Here is a 25,389-nt window from a genome sequence, read left to right as displayed (position 1 = left end):
GAACCTTATGTTTGTTGTCAATAATTATAATCAGTATTATCACTTCTATTGATTGAAAGGTACATCGCATACAGAGAGGATCCGGTTTAGAGGGTTTCCACTGTATCTACAATTGTTGCAATATGCTTAGATGGTATTTTCATCGTTTATGTTCTAGTTCCGTTGATCGCCTGTCGCACAGAGTGACGAACGTAAACGTTGCATAGATTATTAAGCTTATTTATTTCACAGACTTGTAATGTATACAATGATAACAGTTTAGTAAATCGAGTGTTTACATATATGTTGCACAAACTGTTATGCGTACATATTGAACAGACGGTTGTGCGTATATGTTGACAGACTGTTGGACTTGAAGGTTGAACAGAGTGTGATACGTATATGTTTATGATTTTCAAAAACTGGTAATAATATATGTTTTACAAACTGTTAAACATGTATGGTGTACAGACTGTTTAACGTTTATATTTCACAGGGTTTTGCCAGAAATATATTCTTATGGTGATAATTCATATATCTACACTCAATTGCTTTTGGCATGTTGGTAATACTTGTAACCATGATTGTTTCTAGTGGGTGTTAGGGATTTAACTTCCTATTAAACTAAAGATTGTTTGATATTGTGATACCGGAACATATGGCAATGAGTTCCAATTCAATGTGCGTTGACTCTCACATTTATTGTTAAGTATATCAATTATTTTAACGCAGACACACAAACAATAATTTTAACGCATTTCACTGAAAGCATACATACTGGCAATATCTTAAACATTGAATGTTGTTGTAAGTCATATTAAGCATGCAATAACTTCTACTTGCGTCGGAGATTCATATTTAAATGATGGTGTAATGGTATGATGGTCTTAAGTGGGCGAGTATTGTCAATAACGGAAACACTTGGCCAAAATAAATGAAGTGGTACATGATCAAATGCAACTTTACTTCATTTCAGACCAATGTGACGGTGGCAATATGTGCTGGTTAGGAATATAAGGAGTGTTTATAGTGTTGTATAAGTCAACACACGGTAAGTACGGATAGTTCCATCGTTCATTGGGTCGCATAACTCAATATTTATAAAATTTTAAGCGGCTAAAAAATAGAATTTATGTGAAAAGAAAATTATTTGCCAGTCTCAAAAACACGGACAATATTTTTTCAAAGTTGTAATATACATTTGCTGTACAATGTATTTGTTTTAATTGTTAAAACAAAAAAGAACCGTAGGTTTTATAAATAAATTAACTGGAATGTATACATTTACATCACTGTTTTGGTGTTAGTTAGCCCTTATGTTATATTTACCAATAGTTGATTTATTAAAGTTTTTTTTTTCGTTGCAGCTGAGATATACAACATAAGTGGATACTCAACCGAAAGGCGTAACGCAAATTGTACTAAGGCAAAGCCAATACTTTCTTATAATAACTTCGTCATTGAAGTTGACGAAACCGTTGGAAAACTACCGACCTCAGACGTTTGGATAGGCTATTTCATTTTATTTTCATTTTAATGATTTGTATTGTATTATAGGGCTATTCCATTTGGTAAACTTGAGTTGAATATTTTATTAAAAGGTTTGACTTATATATGTTTACAATGAACAATGTTTATAATTAAGTGTGGTGGTAAAGCATGAGCAATGTACACAGCAATTTTGTTAAATGAGGAAAATGTCTTTGTTCTGTTTTTTTTTTGTTTTTTTTTTGTGGCTTTGTAGGTTGCACGGTTGTTCAGATTCAGAAGGAGCAAAGATACAGCGTAAAAAGTATCGATTATTGTCAAAGTCTTTGTCAGACAAGACTATTCGGAATAAAGGCGAACATCAAGCAAGATATATTAAATCCGTCAGTAAGTGTTTAATGTATGTACACGTTTTAACTAAAACAAAACATCAACACACACATAAATTATACGTTAAGGACGAATTTCATACAATGCAGCAAAGACAAATTAGCGCCCCGAGCCGATTGTGACGAAGATATTTCGTACATATTTCGTACATATTTTCCTACAATAACCGAAGCATTCGTCTTTTTATTAGGATCGGAGTTAGCGTTCGTGTGTCGTATGAATAAATATCGTTGCAGGAAATTAAAATGATCCGTAAAACTAAATTTAGATTCACATCGTACCGATTGCGATGCCATATTTTCTCGAATCCAGTGTAAGTAAAGTTTACTTTTTCTTAAAGTACATGGTTCCGTAATGAACAAATGGTATGCAATTTGAAAGAAAAAGACATAATACATATAGCAAATGTATTGTTTATAATTATCCGGTGTCGATACACTTGTATGTCAAGAGATTACACGTTTCACATACAAACTTACTATTTGTTATAAAATATTTCATTAAAAATATTTGCTTGGCTTAAATGTGTAGTTGATATTTTTTCAATATGCATATAGCGTTAAACATGAACACATATTTCTTTACACAGATAAGTTAAATCAAAATAATTGGGAACACACAGGTTACTGTCTTACATACTACAACTATGGATTCCAGTGGCAAGCCTGTCACAGATCAAACCCTATCAAAACAATGTGTAGAACAAGTTCAGGTAAAAACACAAAGATGGAAATCTACAGCAGCAAAATAGTGAATTATATGACAATCGCATGTAAATTATACAACCTTAATATGTAGCTTAACACGTAAAAACAGTAAATCTTTACTGACCAACCCTACAACTGACTTTTTTCCAAAATAGGTTAATTTGAAAATAAAACACAGCTCTACATTTGACAAAACTAGCGCGTTGATTAGTGTTTTAGTAACAATACAAAATATATTTTGAAACAAGTGTCCCAGTATTTAGTATGCGCATATTTTAAACAACTTATTTGTATTCGTTTGATCAGATCCATCTGAAACCACTATATTCATAGACGATACGACATACACATGGATACAGGGCAATATGGTATGCTTTGACATGAAAAGGAATCCAGCGACCGTTGAAAGTATAACAAATACTACATTTGTGACCTGCCACAAGAGTTCTACTGGACGCGAATAGTCAGAGCAAGTACAATACTCAGAGCGGACTGGATTGGTATGTGTCTAGTATTTAAAGTATTTATTAGGAACATACAATCTATATAAAGAACTCAAATAACAGTACAGACGAACTGGAACCGCACGATCAACACAATTAAAGATGTATACAAATATGTATTTGTATAATTTAACTTAAGTATGTATCAAAGACGAGCAAACTGTCTTAAATGATCACAATATAACCTTTGTTCCAACGACATAAGTCATTATTTATCATTCTGCAACATAAACGAGTACATTCCTTTGTATATAATACGATCTTAATTGAACGTGTTTTAATGTTCGTTATAATGAAAATAATAACACTATTAAATTGAAACGATTAACAAAACTATCATATATGTCATCTAACTTTACCCGATCATATTAATGTGGTGGTTTCAGATCGAAAAAGCAACAACAACAATATGCTTACATGTGCACATTTAAATCGTATGTACCCAATTAGATGTAAATAATTGTTTGATAAAAAGAAGGGCTCTAGTCACGGTCTTGGTGTAATTGTTAAGCAAATGTCTCTAATTTGCGTATATTTGTTACAAACGAATGAAAGTTCATGTAACGTAACCCAAAATAATGATTAAAATATTATCATATTATCATATTGTAATATAATATCACATTACAGTATCGTATGCACCGCTTTTCTTTGAGAATGTTATACTATATCTTCATTGCACGTACAGTTGTAAAGAAATATAACACACCATTTGAGCATTCTATTATTTCATGATTTTGTTTTAGAAAGCACCTACATTAGTGATGTAACATACGGATATTTAGTTAAAAATACAGGAAAGTTGGAATTCACAATCAGTGGAACAAAAGTAGCTTTATGCGCATCAGGTAAAATTGTGTAAGCGTCTGAAATAATAGCTAGTTGTTGCATGTTTTATTAAAATAAATCACATTGTTTGTGGTTTGTTATAAAATGTGGGTAACAGGGTTTAATTGGAGTGGGTATAATTTTATATCATGGTGCATATATGATGTATTGGTCCATGTTCAGATAGATTAGTTATTATAATATTATATTAATAAATAAACACTAGTTTTATTTGTATATGTATTAATATATACCATGCAAGAAGTTAACTTCAAGTAACTTTAATTAAAGAATTGCTGTATAAAATATTAATACGATTTACTCAACACACATATCATATTTATCAAATTTATTCGAAGGCCCAAGAGATGATAAAACATCAGGTAAAGGCCATACGACTATTGTTTGTGCCACACATTTTACTGAAGGTCCAACGACCATGAGAGACGTCACCCAATCAACAGAAAGTCAAGTTATCATAAAAGATGCCAAAGAGACAACAGTCCGATTTATAGGTAGGTCAAACAGGTTTTTATTTAAAGATTTTGTAGTTCATTTTGATAAGCCAGAAATATACAATTTACTATTTTAAAAAATGAATTTAATGAAGACTTACTTCGATTGAAGGCACTTTTATTTATTCATCCTCAGAGTTGTTGGCCATAGTAATAGGTATTGGAACTGTGACAGTCCTGGGCGTCGTTGTTGTTGTCGTCATTGTTGTCAGACAAAGGTGCGTACAGAATACACGTGTTTTGTTCAATGAGTATGTAAAAAGTGAAGTCCAAATTGAGATTTAATGCTTCATAGTAAAGAAACACAATTTCATCTTATTTTGAAATGTGTCTCAGAAACATATAAATGGATCGTGTCATAAATAAAGAAAGCAGTTGAATCAAGGACATATTCCTTGATGTATCTAATAACCCACACAATTTAAAAATAAATAACGTTTATAATGGAATAACAATGTTTGTTTAAATTTGAAAACATTATCTAACATACAGTCTATTTTATAAGTCTTTAATAGCATGTGCATGCTAATAACATTTACAAGTTATATTTTCAGAAAACGACATCTTCAATTAACGAACAACAAAAGCCCTGTGACGATGAGTGCTTACAGTGATTACAAAGCAAACTGTCAAGTAACTGTCGAAAAAGCTGTGCTCGACAATAACTTTCACGTAAATAGAAACTAAGCCTCTTAGAGAACGAACATCTCGACCATAAAAGTACAGCAAATGATCCAAATGTAGACACTGTAGATGCAGTCATTTACCATACTATACATGATGTATTAGAACCGCGTGGAAACGTCAGGGGCGACACCAATGATTACGATTACACAACGACTAATGTAGTACAAACTGAGAGGGATCCGGACAAGGTATATGACAAGCTGCATTTCGAACGCCATGGTGATTATAACCATGTAACGGGTCATTGTCAGGTGCATGACCCACCAACAAGCAATCACTATGACACGGCTTCAATAAGCGTCAAACAAAATGCAACACAAGCAAGCGTAAATGACGATTACGACCATGTTGAAGGTAAGGGGCGTATTCATATCGCAGCAACAAGCTACGTCTACGACATGACTGACTCTGCAATGACTGTCAGAGCTGGATCTGCATCAGCAAACGATGACGAAGGTAAATACAATTACATGTCCAATCTACCTGGTCCTACCAATGAAGAAAGTAAAGATGCCACCGCTTGAATACATTACAGGGGGTTCAACGATGTACGGGCAGTATAGGTTATTAGTCCTTAATTCGCCCATTTTTAATATCAGTGTGTAATCCTCGTACTGTGAAATTGTGCATTTCATGTTATTGTATTTTACATTAATATGCTATGAATGAATTAAAAAACAGGTAACACAAAACATGCGTGTTCTTAAAACAAAAACGCAATTAACCTCGGCGGCATCATGGAACATGGAATATTAAACTTTATATTCGGTTGATGTCTGAAGCTTTTAAATCGATGATGAGATGTGTTCGATCTGTGTTTAAATTAATTTCAGTTAATAAGTTATAATTAAACTTTTACAATATTATAGTTCTAGTTTGCAAACAACCTTCGAGTAGTTCAACTTCACTAACATTGAAACGCATTTTATTTATTGGTATTAAAACATGATATACTTAAAATATAATTTATTTTCATTGACATTTTAATCAGTAAAGTAATGCAAAGTGTAAGGTTAAACGCTTGTTAAAAATAGGTTTAAAACGCATTGATTTGCATGTTTCATTACCGAGCATTTTTGATAGTTGTTTTGTTTTGTATATGTGTATGTGCCATGTCTGGTACGTTTGTATTGTCAAACTGTTTAACAATTGGCCCTTTGCTATAATTAAGGGATCAACTGCTATGATTAGGGCTCCTGATGGAGCAGTTTACTATGTTTATATAAGATGGATTTAAATTTATGGACGAAATTTTTGGTTGGTAGGAATTGTTTTTCATGCGTGTGATGCATATTATATGCAAAAGTAAAAACAGCTGTAATTTCATTTATATCAGTTGATCTTCATTGATTTAAAAGTCGTTAGATTGTCAATGCTTGTAAATATGTTTGAATGTAAATAAACAATATGTATAATACTATCAATACAGTCTTGTAAAAAACGTTTGCCCTTTTTATGTTTTATCTGTTATTATACAGTTGAAGGGCAACATACTTTCTCTCACGATATCATGATGTTTAGTCACTGACATCTGAATAAACGAGCATGACCTAACGAAACACGAAAAACATTTTTCGCCACATGTATTTACGTCTTCCAATCTCTACATCGACATTACAAAACAGATGCCTTTATTTTAAACATTGCACCCATGTTTGTTATGTCTTTAGCAATGAACTCCCTCAAGGGTATTCAACCATACACCATCTACTGATTGCAGTTTTGTGAGCGATAAATAACTTATGAAATAATTAAAAAAAGTATTTGAATATTATGTTTAAAAATATTTATCTAGGGAAAATACACAGTTAACTACAAGGCAGTTTCACTAATGTGGATACATATAAGTGAAACGTTATGGCAAGAATGCGCTTAACAACGAGATACTTTAACACGGTATTTCAAATCGAAGTAGTTAGAGTATACACCGATACCGGTGTTTAAGTATCTAACCTACCAATAAAGTTTAGGAAATACAATTTTGAGTAATGTGTCTTTTGCGGCTAACGTAGATAAGCATTGGTAGAAAAGTTAACAATACAATATAGTATTTCGTTTGTAGTGTTAAATTTCTACATATGACTCATCTGAACTGTGTAAATTGTTTTGTTTATAAATACAAATTGAGTTGTACAGAAAGTAAGAGTTAATAACAATACAGCAGACATACAGAGTATGATCCAAGGAATGTACGTCTAAACATAATTACCTGTTTGTTTGAAATGAATACCAATACACTGTGTCTCCCCTTACGTCTATACGCTGATTGAAACTTATCTATACTTGCTCAAATAAATTTGATGACTTTGGTAAACAATGTCAATCTCGAGTCCGCTGTTTTAGGACACGTACCAGTTTTGTATTTAGAGAGATCCCGAGTGCGCTAATAGTGGGATCGAATTCGGGGCCGCAGATCGCAAGACTCGCACCATATTTATTAAGCCGTTGCGACATATACTATTAATAGAAAGCACTGAAGCAACAGCACACACTAGCAGACTTTTGTCTTACTTGTCAAAATGTAGCGGGATTTAAAATGACTTCCTTCCGCGCGGTTGACGAGCCAGCCGAAAAGCGCACTATAAATATTGACGTTTATAACATTATTTGCGGTAACATGTTAACGACATTTCGATTACTGAGAAAGTATTGTCAGTTTAAATCACTTAAGGATAAACTTTTGTTGTTATTACACCAGATATCAACTGATGTGTATTGCTTGAGTATTGAACAAGCAAACACAGATATTTTCCTACATTGAAAAACGATTGTGTAGTGCCCATCGCTTAAAATAATTACTCATATATTCATTAAATTGCCCAGAGATTCAATTATTTATTAAAATTACAAAAACGTATCTTCCGCAAGGAACAAAAACAGGCTTAATCTAGATAAAGAACTGCTTGTGGTTAACATCACATGACTTTAATATGTATACATCCTTGTTTAAGATTCTTGTAAAAAAACAACTAATTAATGTACTATTTAACCTTACGATAAAAAACTTGACTAAATAGCAAAACATTCGTGATGCAATGTCTACGAATTTACCAACGGTGTAATACACATAAAGAAAATGCTATTAATATACGACTGTTATCTTTTATAAGTCATACTGTGAAGGTATCAGATGAACAGAGAAAGTAATTAACACCATTCTCTCTTCGAAACTGAGAGTCAAACTGAATATGCTTGTATCCGAGGTACTTTGTAAAGTTTATTGGTTGATTTACACATATCTTATTGTTCAAATATCTTGATTGACAAAGCTTCGCGGATTGTTTCATATAGAACCAAATCAAATGTGTTAATATAAGTTTATGCTAGATAAAACGCCCAGAAACACATGTAAGTGCAAACAATGCTGCCAGACGTTAAGACGTTACCAACAAGAAATATAAAATGATACGGGTCTAAAATGCCACAAACATATTAATACAATTAAAACAAAACAATGAATACTTGTAAACCATGTATGCGCCGAACTCATTCCCCCAACCATATAGTATATCCTTGTCAGTAATTAATACCCTACCAACGGGAATCAAAATATAGTTACGGACTGTTACTGGTTTTTGTTGGAATTCTGTCAAAGAAGATTACATTTTTAAGCATTTCATTGCTGCTAATAACATTATCTCGCAAACACATATTTATTTCAGTGCCAAATGTTTACATCATTTATTATAATTAAACGTCTTCTGACGGGCTGTGTTCATGGTAAGTAATGGCTTTTACAAAAACTATTTTACCTTCATAATATAACAAGCCCCTTTGACATTCACTCTGTATCCCTGACATAACAATCGATAGTTATCTGTATTAACACTCAAATAACCAATTAGATGATGCTAGCTTTAAGTGTTCTCGAGATATCGCGCGGAAACGAAATAGTTATCAACCATCAAACTACCGACCGACGGAAAGATGAAAAGATTTGTGCATATAAAGTAGTTTTATAAATTAAACACATACTATCAGTCTAACAAATGAAACTAAAATAAGTTTATAGTATTAAATATTGCAATATGAAGCATTAATTAAATGATATAACTTCTCTTAATGTTAGATTAATATGAAACTAATTTACAGACAATGATTTTAATTTTACACGAACATAATAGAGACAAATGTATGCCCTACACTGGGTGCGTGTGCGCTATTCGTTTTAAAAGCATGATTTATGCATTCATTTAGGTATTGCAAATAAAACCCGCCAAGGGGATTTATCTTCCGCATTTGACATTGAACCCATGTATAAACAGTTAACAACCATTGCATCTTGATTTGGATTGTATGAGTATAATAAAGCTGACAACGATATGCATTTGTTGAACAGTGTGGGAGTTTTTGCATGTGCTATTATAGTAAAAGGTAGGTATTTTTAAGTTTATTATACACAATTGTATGTGATTAGTTAATCTTTAATTTGTTTCGTAAAAATAATAAATTCGTGATTTAGAACACACACTTGGATATGAAATACCTGGTGACATTTGTTACGTTTATTCGAAAGTATGTAAATACTTGTAACTACGAACAACAACATCGGGGTTTCCAATACCCTGATAAAATATTAAATATTAAACACGCATTGTGTGTATTTATTAATATTGTAACATGCCCACTTGACAACTTATAGTTTACTAAATAGTGAAGTCAGTTTAAAGTTTGTGAATATGTAACAATTAAACATCATTTTGCAAATTAACGCATTTTCAAAAGATAAATGTAGCAAATTTAATAAGATGAAACATTTGAAGTACTATACAAGTTAAGAGTGTGTAAATACCCATTAATCTGGCATGCCAATATGTCTATTGGTTTACATGTGTACATTTCGCTGGTTATCCGATTGCTGTCGATGAATGCCGGATTGTTTAGAGCTTTCCGTTTGTGAGCGTCTACGTCTACGGAAATATTTCCGGAGATAAGTGGGCGATTAAAGAAATCAATATTAAACTTTAAAACTTTCTTTCGTAAAAAGGTGTTTGTGTCGCATTATTACAATAACTTTCAATATTCCCAGTGGAGATTTATTTGTACTTTGTGGATTATGGAAACAATGATGAAATTATAACTCAACATTTATATATTTAGTTTTATTAAAACAGCACTTTTTCATAATATCATTTTTCATATTAATACATTGAAGATAAAAAACTGGACTCGCATTGGGTCAGGTGATATTCGTCGTTGTTTTCCAAAAAAAAATGGCCGCGGTCACCATTTAACTAAGAAAGTACATGATTATTCTGAAATATCAATATTGAATAGAAGGGAAGTTTTGGTGAGGTATTGTTAGCAAAAAACCAATATTTATGTCCGGGCGGAAAAATATAGCAACCAATATCTGTTCTGTAAACATAACGTCAGAGCATGTAAACAAATGCGAGACCTATGCATCTGGTGTCAAAATGAAGTAGCAAAAGATCAATCTTTTATCTGAGACATATATTTAACATTACATAATCTCATGACCATACCTTATTCTGCTAGCTTTGCCCCGCACTGTAACTGATTCGTGTCTTATCACAACAACCTAAATTTAAAACTCTACCACTTATATCTCATGTTTACCTATTAATGAAAAAAACTGACTGTCTAAATATTCGCTATATACAATATTATGTTGCAGGTTTTGTATTATTACTTACATCCTTTTGTACCTATACTGTAAAGTAATACATACTTTTGTCTAAACTGCTCTTTGCTTTGATATTTCTATACATTATATATTTTATTCAACGTTCAACATTTTACGCCATACCAGAAGCACTAACAAGAGACCGAAGATAGACATATCATAAGCATCGAGTTTTTATTCAATTATATCAAATGTACTTTGGAGTCTTAATGTTAAGCATATTGTATCAACGTAGTATGCATGTTTCTATTGTATTGCATACATGTTTTGATAAATAACTTCAAAAATTAGTTTAACCAACATACAGTATGAAGCAATCTCCGCCTGTTTTAAACATATTAAATGAACAAATATCCGCAGGAACCGAAGTGCGGGATTTATTATGTTTCGATGAGAAAAATATTAAGTCAATGAATGCATACACAATTTATAGTGGATACTTAACGTGTATGTATTTGTTATTTCTTCCTAATGCATTATTTGTACCTGTATATAAATACTAGTTTTGGCACATTGATAGTAGAAGTGTGTAGGTCTCTTTTTATTAAACTGCTAATATGTTTGATTGAGACACATATTGATATTTAATTACGTTAAAATAAAACAAAAAACATTACGCTTGATATAATTTATACAGATGAAACCATTGAGCTTTCACCAGGGATTGTATATACAAAGCTACTTATGGTTAACTCAATATAACTCCTTAATAAAATAAAACATGTCAGTCAGTTTTAAATTTAAATGTCTTAAACAAGTAAAATATTATATGTTTATAAAACTTAAGTTAAGAATTTTCATGGGGAGCTTTGAATTTATATTCTCGTAACAGTACAACACATAAAACCTGATTACAAGTGGTATGTCACTCCTATTTAAATGTGTATGCAAAGCATCGGTGTTTAAACCAGTTTAAATATTATTTTAATACATATACTTCAAGGAAGACATTTCTTTTAAAATATTTTAAAAATGATATATTATAAATAGTCCATTTTGATAAAAGTTTAATGTCTGCATACACAAATAAAGCGAACTGAATCGGCCTCACTTATCCGCAAACATAAGTGTTACACCTAAACACGTTTATACTACATTTTAAACTAATAGTTATAATACTGAGTGAATAGATCTTCGTCAAGTAAAAAATACAAAGATACACGCCTACATGGCCGTGCAACTGCGCAGTATCGACCGAGTTAACTGCCGCATTCAGTCACTATGAATCTTCAAGACTGTGCAGATCGGAAAATAATGCAGTTTTACAAAATTATGTTAGTGTTAATGCTGGCTACGGTTACAGTAAAGGGTAAATATGTACTTTGCTATTCATACTCATGAAAAGGTCACACGCTCTTTTGTGTCAACATTTATAAGTAGAGCATCATTAAACGATATTGTAGACACGTGGACAAAAATAAATTTAGTAAGTGTTTATCACCATAGCAAATGTATTTACTTGGGCAACACATGAATATATGTATAATGTATTATAATGACCATCCCATGTGTGTCTTGTTTACATTTTTACCTGTGTAAACATTGTTTGTGTAATCCCTAGGTCACACACAGGACTATTGTAGACACGTGGACGAAACAAATTAATACGTGTGTATCACACAAGAAAATGTATTTACTAGGACAATAACTGAATATATATAATGTATAGCAGATACTATCCCGTTTATGTATTGTTTCATTGGGAAATCCCCAGGCAAAAACAGTAGCCTGCATCTGAAAAGGAAATCTACTTTCAGTATGTGTATGTCGGTCGTGTTTAATTGGCGTATACGTACCGTTTTCGTTGGTTTTAAACCAATATATTGCATTTAAGATAACACGTTTAGTTGAAACGAACCATAATCCAAGCCCGACGACTTCGAACAATGTATAAACAGTTTATAATAAGTAAACTTGTGTATATCGTTTTGTACAGTAAATCAATAAACTCCTCAAGTGACGTTCAAGTGTAAACTAACGCGGATACACTATATGTTTTGCTGTTTAATAATCTGATATTGGTTTGCTCATATCTCAAAAGTTAAATCTAAGCTATTTTGTTTTTGGAAAGCCACTTAAACACTATCATGGCGTATAATACTATTGTAAAGATTAAGCAATTATTAATCTACATTATATCTATAAATAGCAATACTGTATGTCACATTCCTCAGACAAATCTCGTGAGACCAAATACTCGCCGCTTTGTCTCTCGGTCCGTAAGTTCGTCAGTGCGAACGTTCAACTATTTTGTCTGTATATGATATATAGTCAGGAATATCTACGAAGCCTCGTTACAACGATAGCCGTGGATACGACCATACTTTTCCAGTAAAAATATATTTCTCTGAGTTATGTGATTTTATAGGTGTTTTAATTGAATAAAAGAAACAACATACACAACTTATTGGCTTTCATATAAGGGATATTTCTAACGACATGGAATGACCACTGAAAAAGCTTTATTACCGATGGAATATATGCATATTTCCATGACTTTCCGCTTTAATAATTCATCCAAGAGTAATTGGATATTTCTGAAATACTGTTAAGGTTCCTTATCGAACGGGATGCTTTGTTGATACAATCAGCATGGAACAACTTTAATTTTAGTGTTAATGTTACCAGAAGAAGAGTTTGAAAAACGGTAAAATTAATTGTAAGAGCTAGAGTTCGTTAAAGAAATATAATAGTATATATCTAATGATTTTGTATTCAAGACGTGTGTGTGAATCTCCATTAATTATATAAACGTTCATGATCACATTTGGATAAGCACTCAATCAACTTACAGCAGTGACACAATTTTTACAGAAAAAAGTGCATCAAGATAAGTACAAATTGTAGTCTTTGCCTACATCGTAGGCATGCGTATTTTCTGCAACAGTAGAAATCTGAATTATGTAGTTTACATACTATTAGTTTAAGAACTAAAATATTAAACATTAATACTGTCAGAGTGTCATTTAATTCTTTGCAGAATATATTAATAAAGAAAAACAAGGAAAATAAATAACATCCTTTTGTCTACGAAACTGCGATTTAAAAGTGAATGTGTTTGTTTTTGTGGTCATTTGTACAGTTTATTTGTTGAGCAACACAAACCTAATTGTTGAAATATCTTAATGTACTAAGTTTTGCGCGTTGTTTTATATAGAACCAAAACAAATGTGTTCATATAAGTATACGCATAATAAAACGCCCAGAAAAAGTTGTAAGTGCGAATTAATTGTCATTACCACCTAGAATTGTACACTGATACGGGTCTAAAATGCAGCAAACGTATTGAGAACGTAAACGAAAGATAATTTTACAAACTGTAATGTTTTCGCCGAATGCATTCTCTCCAAACATTCACGAAGTCAATCTCTTTCAGTAGTAATCATCTAGCAACGAAAATCAAAATATGGTTTAATAAACTGTCATTAACGTGTTTTTGGTGGAATCCTGTCAAAGAGAATGACATGTTAAAGCAGTTCATTGCTGCTAATAAGATAATATCGCAAATACATTTTGAAGGGCTGTTTTTATATATATTTATGGCTTTAAAAAAAAACGTTTTTAACCTTCATACTGTAACAAGCCTCTTTGACCATGACTCTTTGCCTTCTGACATACAAATCGATAGGCATCTTCATTTACTCTCAAATAAGCAATTGTATGATGCTAGCTCTAAGTGTTCTCGAGATATCCTGCGGAAAAGAAATGGTTCACAACCATCCAACCATGAAACGGCCAACCGACGGAAAGAGGCGAAGAAATGTGCATATGAAGTAGTTTTATAAGTAAAACACATGAAATCAATTTTAAAAAATTAAACTAAAATAGTCTTATAGAATTAAATATTGCAACTTCTTTTAATTTTAGACTAATATGAATCTAATTCACAAACAATTTAATTGTTTACACGAACATTATAAAGAAATAGTAATACCTTATCGTGCGTTTGAGATATTCGATGTAATAGCGCGATTTATGCATTCATTGAGGTATTAAATATATCCCGATAAGGGGATTTATCTTCCGCATTTGTCAATCAAACCGATATATATAGAGAGAGAGTTAACACAATTGCATCCTGATTTGGATTGTATGCGTGTATTAAAACTGACAACGATATGCATTTATTGAACAGTGTTGGAGTTTTTGCATTTCTTATCACGGTAAAAGGTAGGTATTTGTGAGTTCAAACACAATATTTGGTGTGATTAGTCAATCTTTAATTTGTTTTGTACACATACTTAATTCGTTATTTAGAAAACATAATTGGTTATGAAATGACTAGGGACATTAGTTACGTTTATACAAAAGAAGGTAAAAACATGTAACTACGAACATTATCATTTAAGTATCCAATACCCTGGTCAAATTTTAGTTATGCAATACCTTTTTGTGTATTAATTAATAATTGAGCATGTCCGCTTGACAATTTAGTGTAACTTAAATATTGATGTCAGTTTAAAGTTGGTGAAAATGTAACAGTAACGCATTTTGTTTATTTACTCAATTTCAAAAGATGAGGATTACAAATAAATTGACTTGACATATTTTAATTTCCATTATTCTGGGTTGTCAATATCTCTGTTTGTTTACGTTTTTATATTTCGCTGCTTATGCGCGTGGTGTCTATGAATGCCGGCATGTCCAGAGCTTTCCGTATGTGAGCAGCTTCTTCTACGGAAATATTTTCGGCGTTAATCAATAAAATGGGCGATTGAAGTTGAAATAAAGAAAATCATATAAGACCTTACAACTTGCTTTCGTTTATCGGTATTTGCGTCTCATTTAAAAAAAATCAATGTTGCCAGTAGATTAATTCGTGCTTTTTGGCTTTTTTAAAAACAGTTTCGACATTATTTTCTACCGACAGATATGCACACATTTCCAAACCATATACATTATAAACATCTTTATAGGTGAGTTTAATATAAAAACACAATTTATTGACAACTTTGTGTTGTGCAAATAGTGTTGGTTTGTTGTGATCTGCAAAACAATTTGGATTATTATTATTGTTTTCATTATATTAGTATTTTTAAGATAAGAAACTGGATTCATTTTCGTGTAAGTGATATTTGTCGTTGTTTTGAATCAAAAGAATATAATTATAGTCACCGTTGAAATCAGAAATGCATAACTGTTCGGAAGGATCAATATTAGATAGAAGGGGAGTTTGTGTTAAGTTTTGTTTTGATATAACAAATAATTATGTTCGGGCGGCAATTATATAGGACCCAATATATGTGTAAATAACGTCAGAGCGTGTAAAAATGAAGAACCTATACCAGGGTTCTCAACAAAAAAAGTTCAGTCATTCATCGGAGCTCGTCATACATTTGACATTACTCCATCTTATGACCAGACGTTATTCTGCTACCGATGCTCCGTCCCCTTGCAGCTTCTTGTCTTATCGCAACTTCCTTAGTTTAAAACTATACTACTTATATCTCGTTCCTGAGCATATTACACATTGTGATCGATTAAGGCAACAATTCTGTTGCAGGTTTTGAACTATTACTTATATTATGTTCATGTTCCTATACAGTATAGTAACACCTACCAATGTCTACACTGTTCTTAGTTTGTATATGCCTATACATTCGACATCGTATTTACAAGTGAAGCTGTTTACATCATACCAGCAGCACTTCAGACTGAAAGAAGCTAGAAAAATCAAAAGCCTAGATTGTTTTTCTCAGTTATGTAAATGTACCATAGGTCGCAAGTATTATGTATGCTTGTATTTTATTGCAGATATGTGTTACAAATAACGTAAAATTATAGTTAACAACCATTATATAGTAGGAAGCTATCCTCGCTTGTGTAAAAATATAGGATTGAAACAGCAGGATGAAGGTCTGCAGGAACCGATATCCGGGATTTTTTGTAATACATGGACACCCAAAAAAGCTAAGCTTTTACAATCCATTGACTTATGTTAGGACCAATTCTGGAGTACCACTGTCAGAGACAAAAGTCTGCAAAACGTTTAGACATTAAGTATGAAAACCATGGTGACCGATATATTTGAGTAACCGAAAGTATTTCTTTTTGTTTCCACAAAGATAGTGTCTGAACAGAGCAATAACGTTAATTAACTAGCGGAATATTGTGATTTGATTTCAGGTGAATACTTTTTAAGCAAGACATCAACCAGCTGGTATAATGTACAATGTTCAATGGCAGAACCGGAGCTTGAATTTAAGAATGGCCACTTTGAACTCAGAGAATCGATTAACCTGCTGCCAAGAAATCCTGAAGCATGGGTCGGCTATATTTCCACAAAGGTTCCTTTTTTGTTCTTAGGTAAACTGTGTTAGTTTATTTTCTTGTTTCTGTATAAATAAATTAATAAATAAATACATAAATAAATAAATAACTAAATAAACATGTACATATGTATGTATGTATATATATATATATGTATGTGTTTTGTAAATTTATAGAATGTATTTCATCTGTTTACATACCAAATTTACTTAACATATCAGTTATAAAAATACGGCGTTGCACTGAGGTCAGCATTTAATGTTATATAATACTAACTATTATAGAAGTTATACTATGAACAATGTTGGCAATTAATATGGGCTACATGAGATATAAACAAAGTTGTTCAAAAAACTGTTACTTAGAAAATTATTTAATAATCAGACAGACATAAAACACATGATACACTTTATTAATACATTAATAAAAAAGTTATGGTACTTTGGTCTATTATTGGATAATAATAAATAGTAACACTCAAGGCAATTATTAAGTTATACAATATTAATGCAAATTTGGAAAGAATAATACAATGCATAGTTTTTTTTGTACTTGTATTTGCTGACTGTGCTGCAGGTTGTGCGAAGTTGTCGAGTAGCCACATTTTTACAGTGCAGAGCATTGGTTACTGCCATAACGTGTGTGGTGGTGGAATGTTTGGAATAAAATCCAGCGTTCAGGTCAGTAAAGTTCATCAATCAAAATTACAATCATTAACATATTATATCTTTTATTTTATTTTAATAAATTGCCAAAACACTTATATAATTTGACAAATTGCAAACTTTAAATGATTTAAATGACAAATAATAATTATATTCAGCCTTTAGCATACAACGCATAACATAATAACAATATACATTAGTCTCCATGAATGAAATCGTTTTTGTCGGTGATGCTGTCTATGCTTACTTTCGTTGACATTTCTTGAATAATTGTGCATCGAAATATTTATGAAAACATTATTGCGAAAACTTTAAAATAAAAAATAAATTCACAACAATCGTGTTTTAAACAAATAACCATTTCTATTACAGGGACATTAAACTTGAAATAAAAGAATTAAAATATCGATATACATACTAGAATCAAACCAGTTATAAAACAATTACGCAGTATATCAGAATTTTATTTACATTAACTTAAACCTAAATACTATATAAATAGCAACTGTATTATTTGAATTAATAATTACAAAAGTTGGAAACAAAGAATATTGCCTGCAGGTCTCGTCAACATCGTAAAATTCTATATCAATTAATGAACTTCAAGTCCGATGATTGTGGCTCGATTTCTAACCCGGTGAAACAACTTGTGTGGTAATTTCGTCTTCAGTTATTTCAACGGTCATTCTCTTCCCCTGCATGTGATAAAATTAAAGATAGTATCAGTTACGGACATACGTATGTGCACTTGCTACAGGTAAAGCATTTAACCCAGAAAATGTGTTTTGTATTCATATCAACAGTTTGAGTGTCGATGTGCAAGCCAATCAGTGGCTATACTGCTGCAGCAATGCTTCGGGAATATTTGCAGCGACTGTTGGTCAATTTACACTAAAACAACTGGTAAGATAGAGTTGCTAAATAGCACCTGTTTCAATATTAAATTATTTATTGATTTTGTGTATTAATGTTGAATATGAAACCATGAAAGTGAAATTATTTTAAGCCAACCTCAAGAAGAAGCCATGATACCAAATAGTTGTATTATTTTAAGCCACCGCCTATGATAGACTCGTCAGAAGGAACCTATCGGCGGTTGATTGTCTGACATACAACCATCCGACATTTCATTGGAGTCTATGTGAAGGCTCTGTTAGGAAGGTCATGTGCAGCAACAAAACCTATACAGGTACATAGCTCAAAATAGGGGTGGGGTCGTTCTTAATATTTCCCTCATGGACACTTAGTCTCAAGAAACGGACTTGGAAGCGTTTCAATAAGCCTTATGATTCGGATGTAATCGAGAAAAATTAAATAGGTTTAAACTAAAGGTTATTGCACGATCAGGCTGTTACCTGTTGTCTTGTTTGTCATGCCTCTTGATCCTAATTTTTCAAGAAATAAGTAAATAAATCGCTAAAACGCTGCACTTTTCGCGGAAATGAAGTTGTTTAAGGTTGATGTGTTAATAATAGTGTCATGAGCACTTGAGCTGAAATGGGACTTTATAGTTGAGTCCTACTTCTATCATCGACTGATATAACAACTTCCTTTTGAAATGATGTAAACAAATATGTCAGATAGCGTTATATCAGGCAGATCTCAATGTAGCGGTATGATACAACATAAGCTACACATGTTCAAGATAACATCTTAAAAAGAAGTTTAATATCCATATGTTTTGCCCTATACTTACGTGAAGCCAGTTGTATTCAATTAAATGAATACTTAGTTTACCAAAACTCTCACTAAAATACATAAAAGTAAGGTGTTACATATATTTCATTGATAAAAACTAACGATATATACAGCGTTCGAAAACAAAGATTTACTTTTTTAATGTAATGAATGATCTATACAAAAACAAGTTTCTTGGTAACATACGTACTATTGATATTGTTTCGATAGATTTAACAGCAAAGGCGAAAGTTATTGACCAATCAGAAAACACGTGGCGAACTGGCATAGCTCATTGTTTGGAATATAACATGTACCCAGCGTCACAACACAGCATAATTATTGGTGGATTTGGAAACGTTCAAAGTCAGCCGTACTGGACAGGAGTAATAAGAGCGCACACATTAGTGAGACGATCGACAAAAGGTGTGTACATAGTTAATATTTATAAAACCGAGATTGTAAATGTTTTATTTCAGTTATGTCAAAATTTGTTTAATGAATAACAAAACAATTCTGCTTTAACAACGTACGCTATGTTTTATGTGTCCATGGTGTAAATCGTTAACTACATTGTCATCTATTTAATATAACCAATCATATCGCAAAGTGTTACGATATCATATCGCAAAGTGTTACGATATCATATCGCAATGTGTTACGATATCATACACTATATGCGTGCATATTGTGTTGTTGAACAAAGAAGACTGCGCGTTAAGGTTGTGGAAGGTACAAGTAAATACATTTAATTTAGATTATTTCAACCTAACAGTGTTTACACTTATTAACTGTGTGTAAAATTGTGTCTTTGAATCAACACTAATTGAGAAGCATAAATCTTCTAAATCAGCACGGCATCTGTAAAGAGTTAAAAAGAAAACTCCAATACGTGGGGGCTATAGTTTTTTTTCTTTGGAATTAATGCTGAGGAAATATGTGTATAATGTTTTGTAGACAATGTTACATCGACCCCAGAGGAGGGATATGCATGGATAAACGATACTGATCAAACAATCTATCTGTCATTCTTCGGAGTTAAACAAAGTATATGTTTCAAAGGTAACTATTTGTAAGCATTTGAATTTTTTGTTTACAACAGCTGTTAGTGATCATATAAGAACAGACACATTGAACACACAAAACCAACGCACAACATCGATGACTAAGTGAAACATGTATGTTCAGCCAAATGCGATACATTCATATATATATATATGTGTTGATTATACATGTTAAGACTAAAGTATTGAAAACTAACTGTACGTACGTTACTGATACACTTAATGACAGTCATTACCATTGAGTGGACTATGCGTTAATGAGAGTTTCGTGTACACGTTAATACAAGTCAAACGCAAAACATCAAATGTACTTAAGAATGTACATTTCACATAAAATATAAATAATATAATTATACAGATATAAATACAATATAACATACATGACACCGTATTTGAAAATTCAGCGAAAATACAAAACAGATTACTGACGAAACGCGAATCATTACAGTGACAATATATTTTCATAAAGTAACAGTTTTACTTTCTGTAAACTAGATGTCACAATAATCATTTCAGAAATATGAGTTCGTTGTTTATTTTGCCCATATTTTCGAATTCAGATAATATTGACTATCACGGTGGAATAAATGATTTTTGTGATGGAATAAAATAAATATTAAAAGTATAATTCTTCTTAGTAGACTCGGTTAGTTCATAAAAAAGTCAAGAGAAAAAAATGCACTTGTTTGTTTCTAAATTTCGATGCTGTTCATTATTTTAAAGAAAATCAAAATCATGCGTGATTGATATGCTGTCAACAATCGTAAATGGGTTACAGTGATTGTGTTCATAACATAACAGTTTGGTACATTACCGGGTAATACAGTTTTATATTTTAATTAACATTAAAGATATATCATGGCAACATTGATATTTAACTTGTCTACGTTTATACTGTGTCAATTGGGACTATATGTTGTGACATGTCATCACGTTATATAACCTTTTACAGCGAATGCTACACCACTTTCTACGACAACGATATTTCAGACACAATATTCAACGCACAGCACCTACGCCAACCATGTTGAGGATCAAAGTTCGACCAACGTTGATCCGAATAGTAAGTTTTGTTTCCAAGTTTTGCTGCTAATGCCACAATTACAATTGCCAACATTACTTTTGAAATTTCGATTTGATAAAACATATCTTTGAAGCGTAACACGCCGTGTTTATAATACAAGTATTAAAAGCTTAATTAGCATTGAATTAACTCAACATATTACTCAGGTGTTGGTGTTGGTGTCGGTGTGTCAGTTGCGGTTCTATTCACAGTAGGTGGAGCCGTGATTATTATTGCAATTAAAAGGAGGTACGGTGATTTGATTTCTGCATTGAGTATTATATACGCATATTCAATTTCGTTTATTCATCCTACGATTATCGTTCGTGACATTCATGCGTTATAAGCTTCAAAAACGATATTGTACAACACCTGTAGTGAGCAGTGAATCTGTTTGACAATTAGACGTTTATAGACGTTTAGACGTTTAAAAATATTTTAACACGATTGTATTTCAGAGGCAATCTAAACTGTTGGAAGAAACATTATAATGCCCAAAATATTCCAAACGGCTCTACTGATGTGTTTTGTGTTAATCCGACCACTGGCAAAGTTGCTGACGGTATAGACAACCATAACTATTTCGTACTTGAGAAATGCACAATATCAGATGCAGATAACAGCATTAACCTTACTTCAATAAGTACTGAAAATGACGATAATTACAATTCTATAAATGAGATCGACGAACCATACGCACGTGTTGAAGATGATAACTACGACTACACAACTAATACCAGTGAAGCTTTAAGAACGACCATGACTCCAAGTAATGTGTATATTAAACTGGGGAATGCCCTACCCATGTACACTAATCACGCGGGTAGGAACATGCATGGAATCAGTCAAAATATGGCTCAGGAACCTGACAATGATTACAACATCACACCAATTGTAATGTCTATACAAGCAAAAATGGCGCACGTTGACGAATGCGATTATGATCACATCAGACACCCAATTATCGCAACTCAGAACAAAACGACGAAAAGGATGGGTGAAAACACAAACGAATAGTATGTTATCAACAGTGCTTGACTAAAGAAAGTTTCGAGTGATACTAATGACTATACACATTTACCCGAATGTTAACAGTATTCGACCATTAACTCATCATGACAATCAATTATGGCATCCACGCTAACGACAGAGAACCAGCAGTATAACATGGCGTATATGAAGCAAAGCCTGTGGCTTTCCTGTCACTATCGTAACAAAAACTCATCATTTAATATACACATCATGAGTTCTGTCAAAGTTAAAACACTATTTGTTTATGCATATTGTTTTTGGCCTGTCTGTATGTCTGTCCGTCTGTCCGTCTGTCTGTCTGTCTGTCTGTCTGTCCCAAAACTTTAGCCTTGCTCATAAAATGAAAACTCTTGGGTCTATGTTCTTTAAACTTCACATATGCATGCATCTCATTGAGATCTACAATCTAACATGTTTTGTGGTCACGTGGTCAAAGGTCAAAGTCACTGTGACCTAAACATTAAAAAAAAAAATCTACACTGGCTGCCGTGCGGCTTCAAAGCGCAGTAGGGGGCATTGTGTTTCACAATCACAGTTCTTGTGTTGTTGTTTTTTAAATTAAAACACTATTTACTTGGTTCGTAATTGTAGAACTTGATGTAAATATAAACCTTAGTAGCCAAGACTTAGTTTATATACCAATATACGATTACAACTACTATATTGATTACTAAAACCAATTAACAGCATTTTCATACCAATATAAACGCCCCAACATGGTTAAGGTAAACACTATTACGTACGAAACGACATATGGCATATTGCACACATACATATAAAATGGAATGTTTTGGTTTTCAGTGTAAGGTCGTATCATCATTTTATGATCATTTTAAAATAAACATTCAAATAGCTTACTTTAAGCGGGTGTGTAATGTCAGTATTAAATGTAGTCGTCAATTTACTTTAACATAAATCGCACTCGAGTAGTTAATTAACTCAAACTCATATATTTTCGTGAACATTGTTTAAAAATGAAATATAAAATAATGTTATGAATATGCAAAATGCAAATTACATCAATATGCATATTATTCAGGCTCTTATAACCTACTTTCTTCATAAAAGAGCTAATATAAACCGTATGCCGACAAAAGTTCATGGCAATAACGTATTTTAAGTTGTCTTCATAGTCATCATCGAATTGCTGTTTGAATGCAATTGACTTCGTCAATATCTAATACATTTAACAATTAAACACACACCGGAATGCAATAAACTATTTGTTCATAAGATGTCTACAAAGATACACCACGCGTATGACATGAACACAACATCTCGCGTAAAACAAACTAATGCAACGTTTGCATGCTTCCAGATGGTTTAACAGGTGGAGTGGATGAATCGATGATTAGGTCATATGCCATTTGGATAACATAATAAAACTTGGCACCAATCCTATGTGAAACGTTCAAACCTTATAATTTCAGTCGAGCTAGATTAAAATGATCAGTTTAGCATTCACTGTTAATCTCTCATGAACCGCTTATAGTTAATGACAATTGTTTATTGATTGCACCAATCCTATGTGAAACGTTCAAACCTTATAATTTCAGTCGAGCTAGATTAAAATGATCAGTTTAGCATTCACTGTTAATTTCTCATGAACCGCTTATAGTTAATGACAATTATTTATTGATTGCACATTTATAAATTGATTTTTGTAATGCATGCGATTCTCACTTAATAGTAAGGAAGAAAGTCATGGGACTCGTTAACCACTGCATGACTGGTTTGTCTTAAAGGTGCCTTTTCACAGATTTTGGCATTTTTTAACTTATTCATTAAATGCTTTATATCGATAAATGTAAACATTGGATCGTAAAAGCTCCAGTAAAAAATCAAGAATAAAATTAAAAACAGGAAAAGAACATTGCCCGGACCAGGTTTCGAACCAGTGACCCCTGGAGTCCTGCCAGAGTCCTGAAGTAAAAACGCTTTAGCCTACTGAGCTATTCCGCTGAGTACACTTACTTGACGTATTTTATACCTTATATAAGCAATCTTCGTAGTTTCACAAAATTTAACGACAAAAACAGAACTCTCCAAATTATTCAATCGTTTCGCGTTGCAACGCTTTATAATTTTTAGGTTTTAAAATCGTTAAAAGATGCATATAATGGCTATATTAGACCATGGTAAATGTTCAGTAGTACTGTTTCCTCACAAATATCATAACTAAAACGAAAATTTGCGAATCTGAAACAACTTTTTTCAATTTTGTCAATTTACCAAAGCGTGAAAAGATCCCTTTAAACGACGGTACAATTTTTAAAGATAATTTATTGAATAAAGTACCTAGATTATAAACATTTTGTAGTTTAACTTTGAAAATTCAAGTGCCTTTGTCATCTGAGTTTTGATCTGTATTGTACTAGTAGTTGTAGAGACTGTTTTCTTGTCGAAGTTATTATTATATGTTTCCATGTATATAATTATCATAACTTTGTATTTTACAAATTTTAAATCCATTTGTATTACAGTGTGTTTGTGTACAAGCTTGTCATATATCACATGGCCTATGTTTGTGCAGTTGTGTACCGTTCCCGAATAAAGGACCACTCAGTGTTAATAGTAATTATCTCAATATGATGTAAAAGCGTTAAAATGTGAGTGCATATAATGAATGAATGCAGACTTTGTACGACAAACACAATTCATGAGTTGTCATATTAATATAGACGATACAAAACAAACAGCAGCTGTCCGCTTTAACTTGAACACATATTTCACACTGGTAGATGCCTAATTCCTATCAAGTAGCTTGTATTGTATAGGAGAGATACCCAATTAGTTTAACAAGAGTAATCTTAGGTATGTAATAACGTTCATAAAATAAACTACTATTTTAGAAGGCTGATTGAGCAGGGTTAA

At 32.2% G+C, this 25,389-nt stretch overlaps 1 protein-coding gene and 1 long non-coding RNA gene across 7 annotated transcripts; both read left to right on the top strand.

Annotated features, from left to right (window-relative positions):
• Positions 1-920: 920 nt before the first annotated feature.
• Positions 921-6,505, top strand: LOC127860328 (uncharacterized). 4 transcript variants are annotated; one of them, XR_008039706.1, is made up of 10 exons: positions 921-1,030; positions 1,347-1,480; positions 1,724-1,854; positions 2,447-2,569; positions 2,871-3,064; positions 3,454-3,501; positions 3,814-3,915; positions 4,255-4,410; positions 4,547-4,628; positions 4,965-6,505. It is a non-coding gene; the product is annotated as an uncharacterized LOC127860328 (long non-coding RNA). The 4 variants fall into 4 exon arrangements; XR_008039707.1 differs by lacking the exon at positions 3,454-3,501 and having other exon boundaries at positions 3,814-3,925; XR_008039703.1 differs by lacking the exon at positions 3,454-3,501 and having other exon boundaries at positions 4,965-6,504.
• A 2,843-nt stretch (positions 6,506-9,348) lies between these two features.
• LOC127860952 (uncharacterized) lies at positions 9,349-25,087 on the top strand. 3 transcript variants are annotated; one of them, XM_052399278.1, is made up of 10 exons: positions 9,349-9,471; positions 16,871-17,050; positions 17,591-17,694; positions 18,483-18,582; positions 18,734-18,868; positions 19,588-19,782; positions 20,314-20,418; positions 21,373-21,483; positions 21,651-21,732; positions 21,942-25,087. In XM_052399278.1, the coding sequence occupies exons 1-10, from the start codon at positions 9,420-9,422 to the stop codon at positions 22,498-22,500; spliced, it is 1,623 nt and encodes a 540-aa protein (XP_052255238.1). In that variant the 5' UTR covers positions 9,349-9,419; the 3' UTR covers positions 22,501-25,087. The 3 variants fall into 3 exon arrangements, with proteins under 3 accessions (XP_052255238.1, XP_052255237.1, XP_052255239.1); XM_052399277.1 differs by lacking the exon at positions 9,349-9,471 and adding an exon at positions 11,948-12,053; XM_052399279.1 differs by lacking the exon at positions 9,349-9,471 and adding an exon at positions 14,801-14,914.
• The last annotated feature ends 302 nt before the right edge of the window (positions 25,088-25,389 follow it).

The sequence above is a fragment of the Dreissena polymorpha genome, chromosome 15 (assembly GCF_020536995.1).
Source record: "Dreissena polymorpha isolate Duluth1 chromosome 15, UMN_Dpol_1.0, whole genome shotgun sequence".
Lineage (NCBI taxonomy): Eukaryota > Metazoa > Mollusca > Bivalvia > Myida > Dreissenidae > Dreissena > Dreissena polymorpha.
Note: the sequence above shows the minus strand (reverse complement) of the source record. Positions and strands in the feature narration are given on the sequence as shown.

Bases quoted from the DNA above. Each gene is read 5' to 3' on its own strand.
- LOC127860952 (XM_052399277.1), top strand. From the start codon at position 11,966: ATGAATCTTCAAGACTGTGCAGATCGGAAAATAATGCAGTTTTACAAA. The intron at 12,054-16,870 runs GTAAATATGTAC...ATTTGATTTCAG, and splicing joins GGCTACGGTTACAGTAAAGG to GTGAATACTTTTTAAGCAAG. The intron at 18,583-18,733 runs GTAAGATAGAGT...TATTATTTTAAG, and splicing joins AATTTACACTAAAACAACTG to CCACCGCCTATGATAGACTC.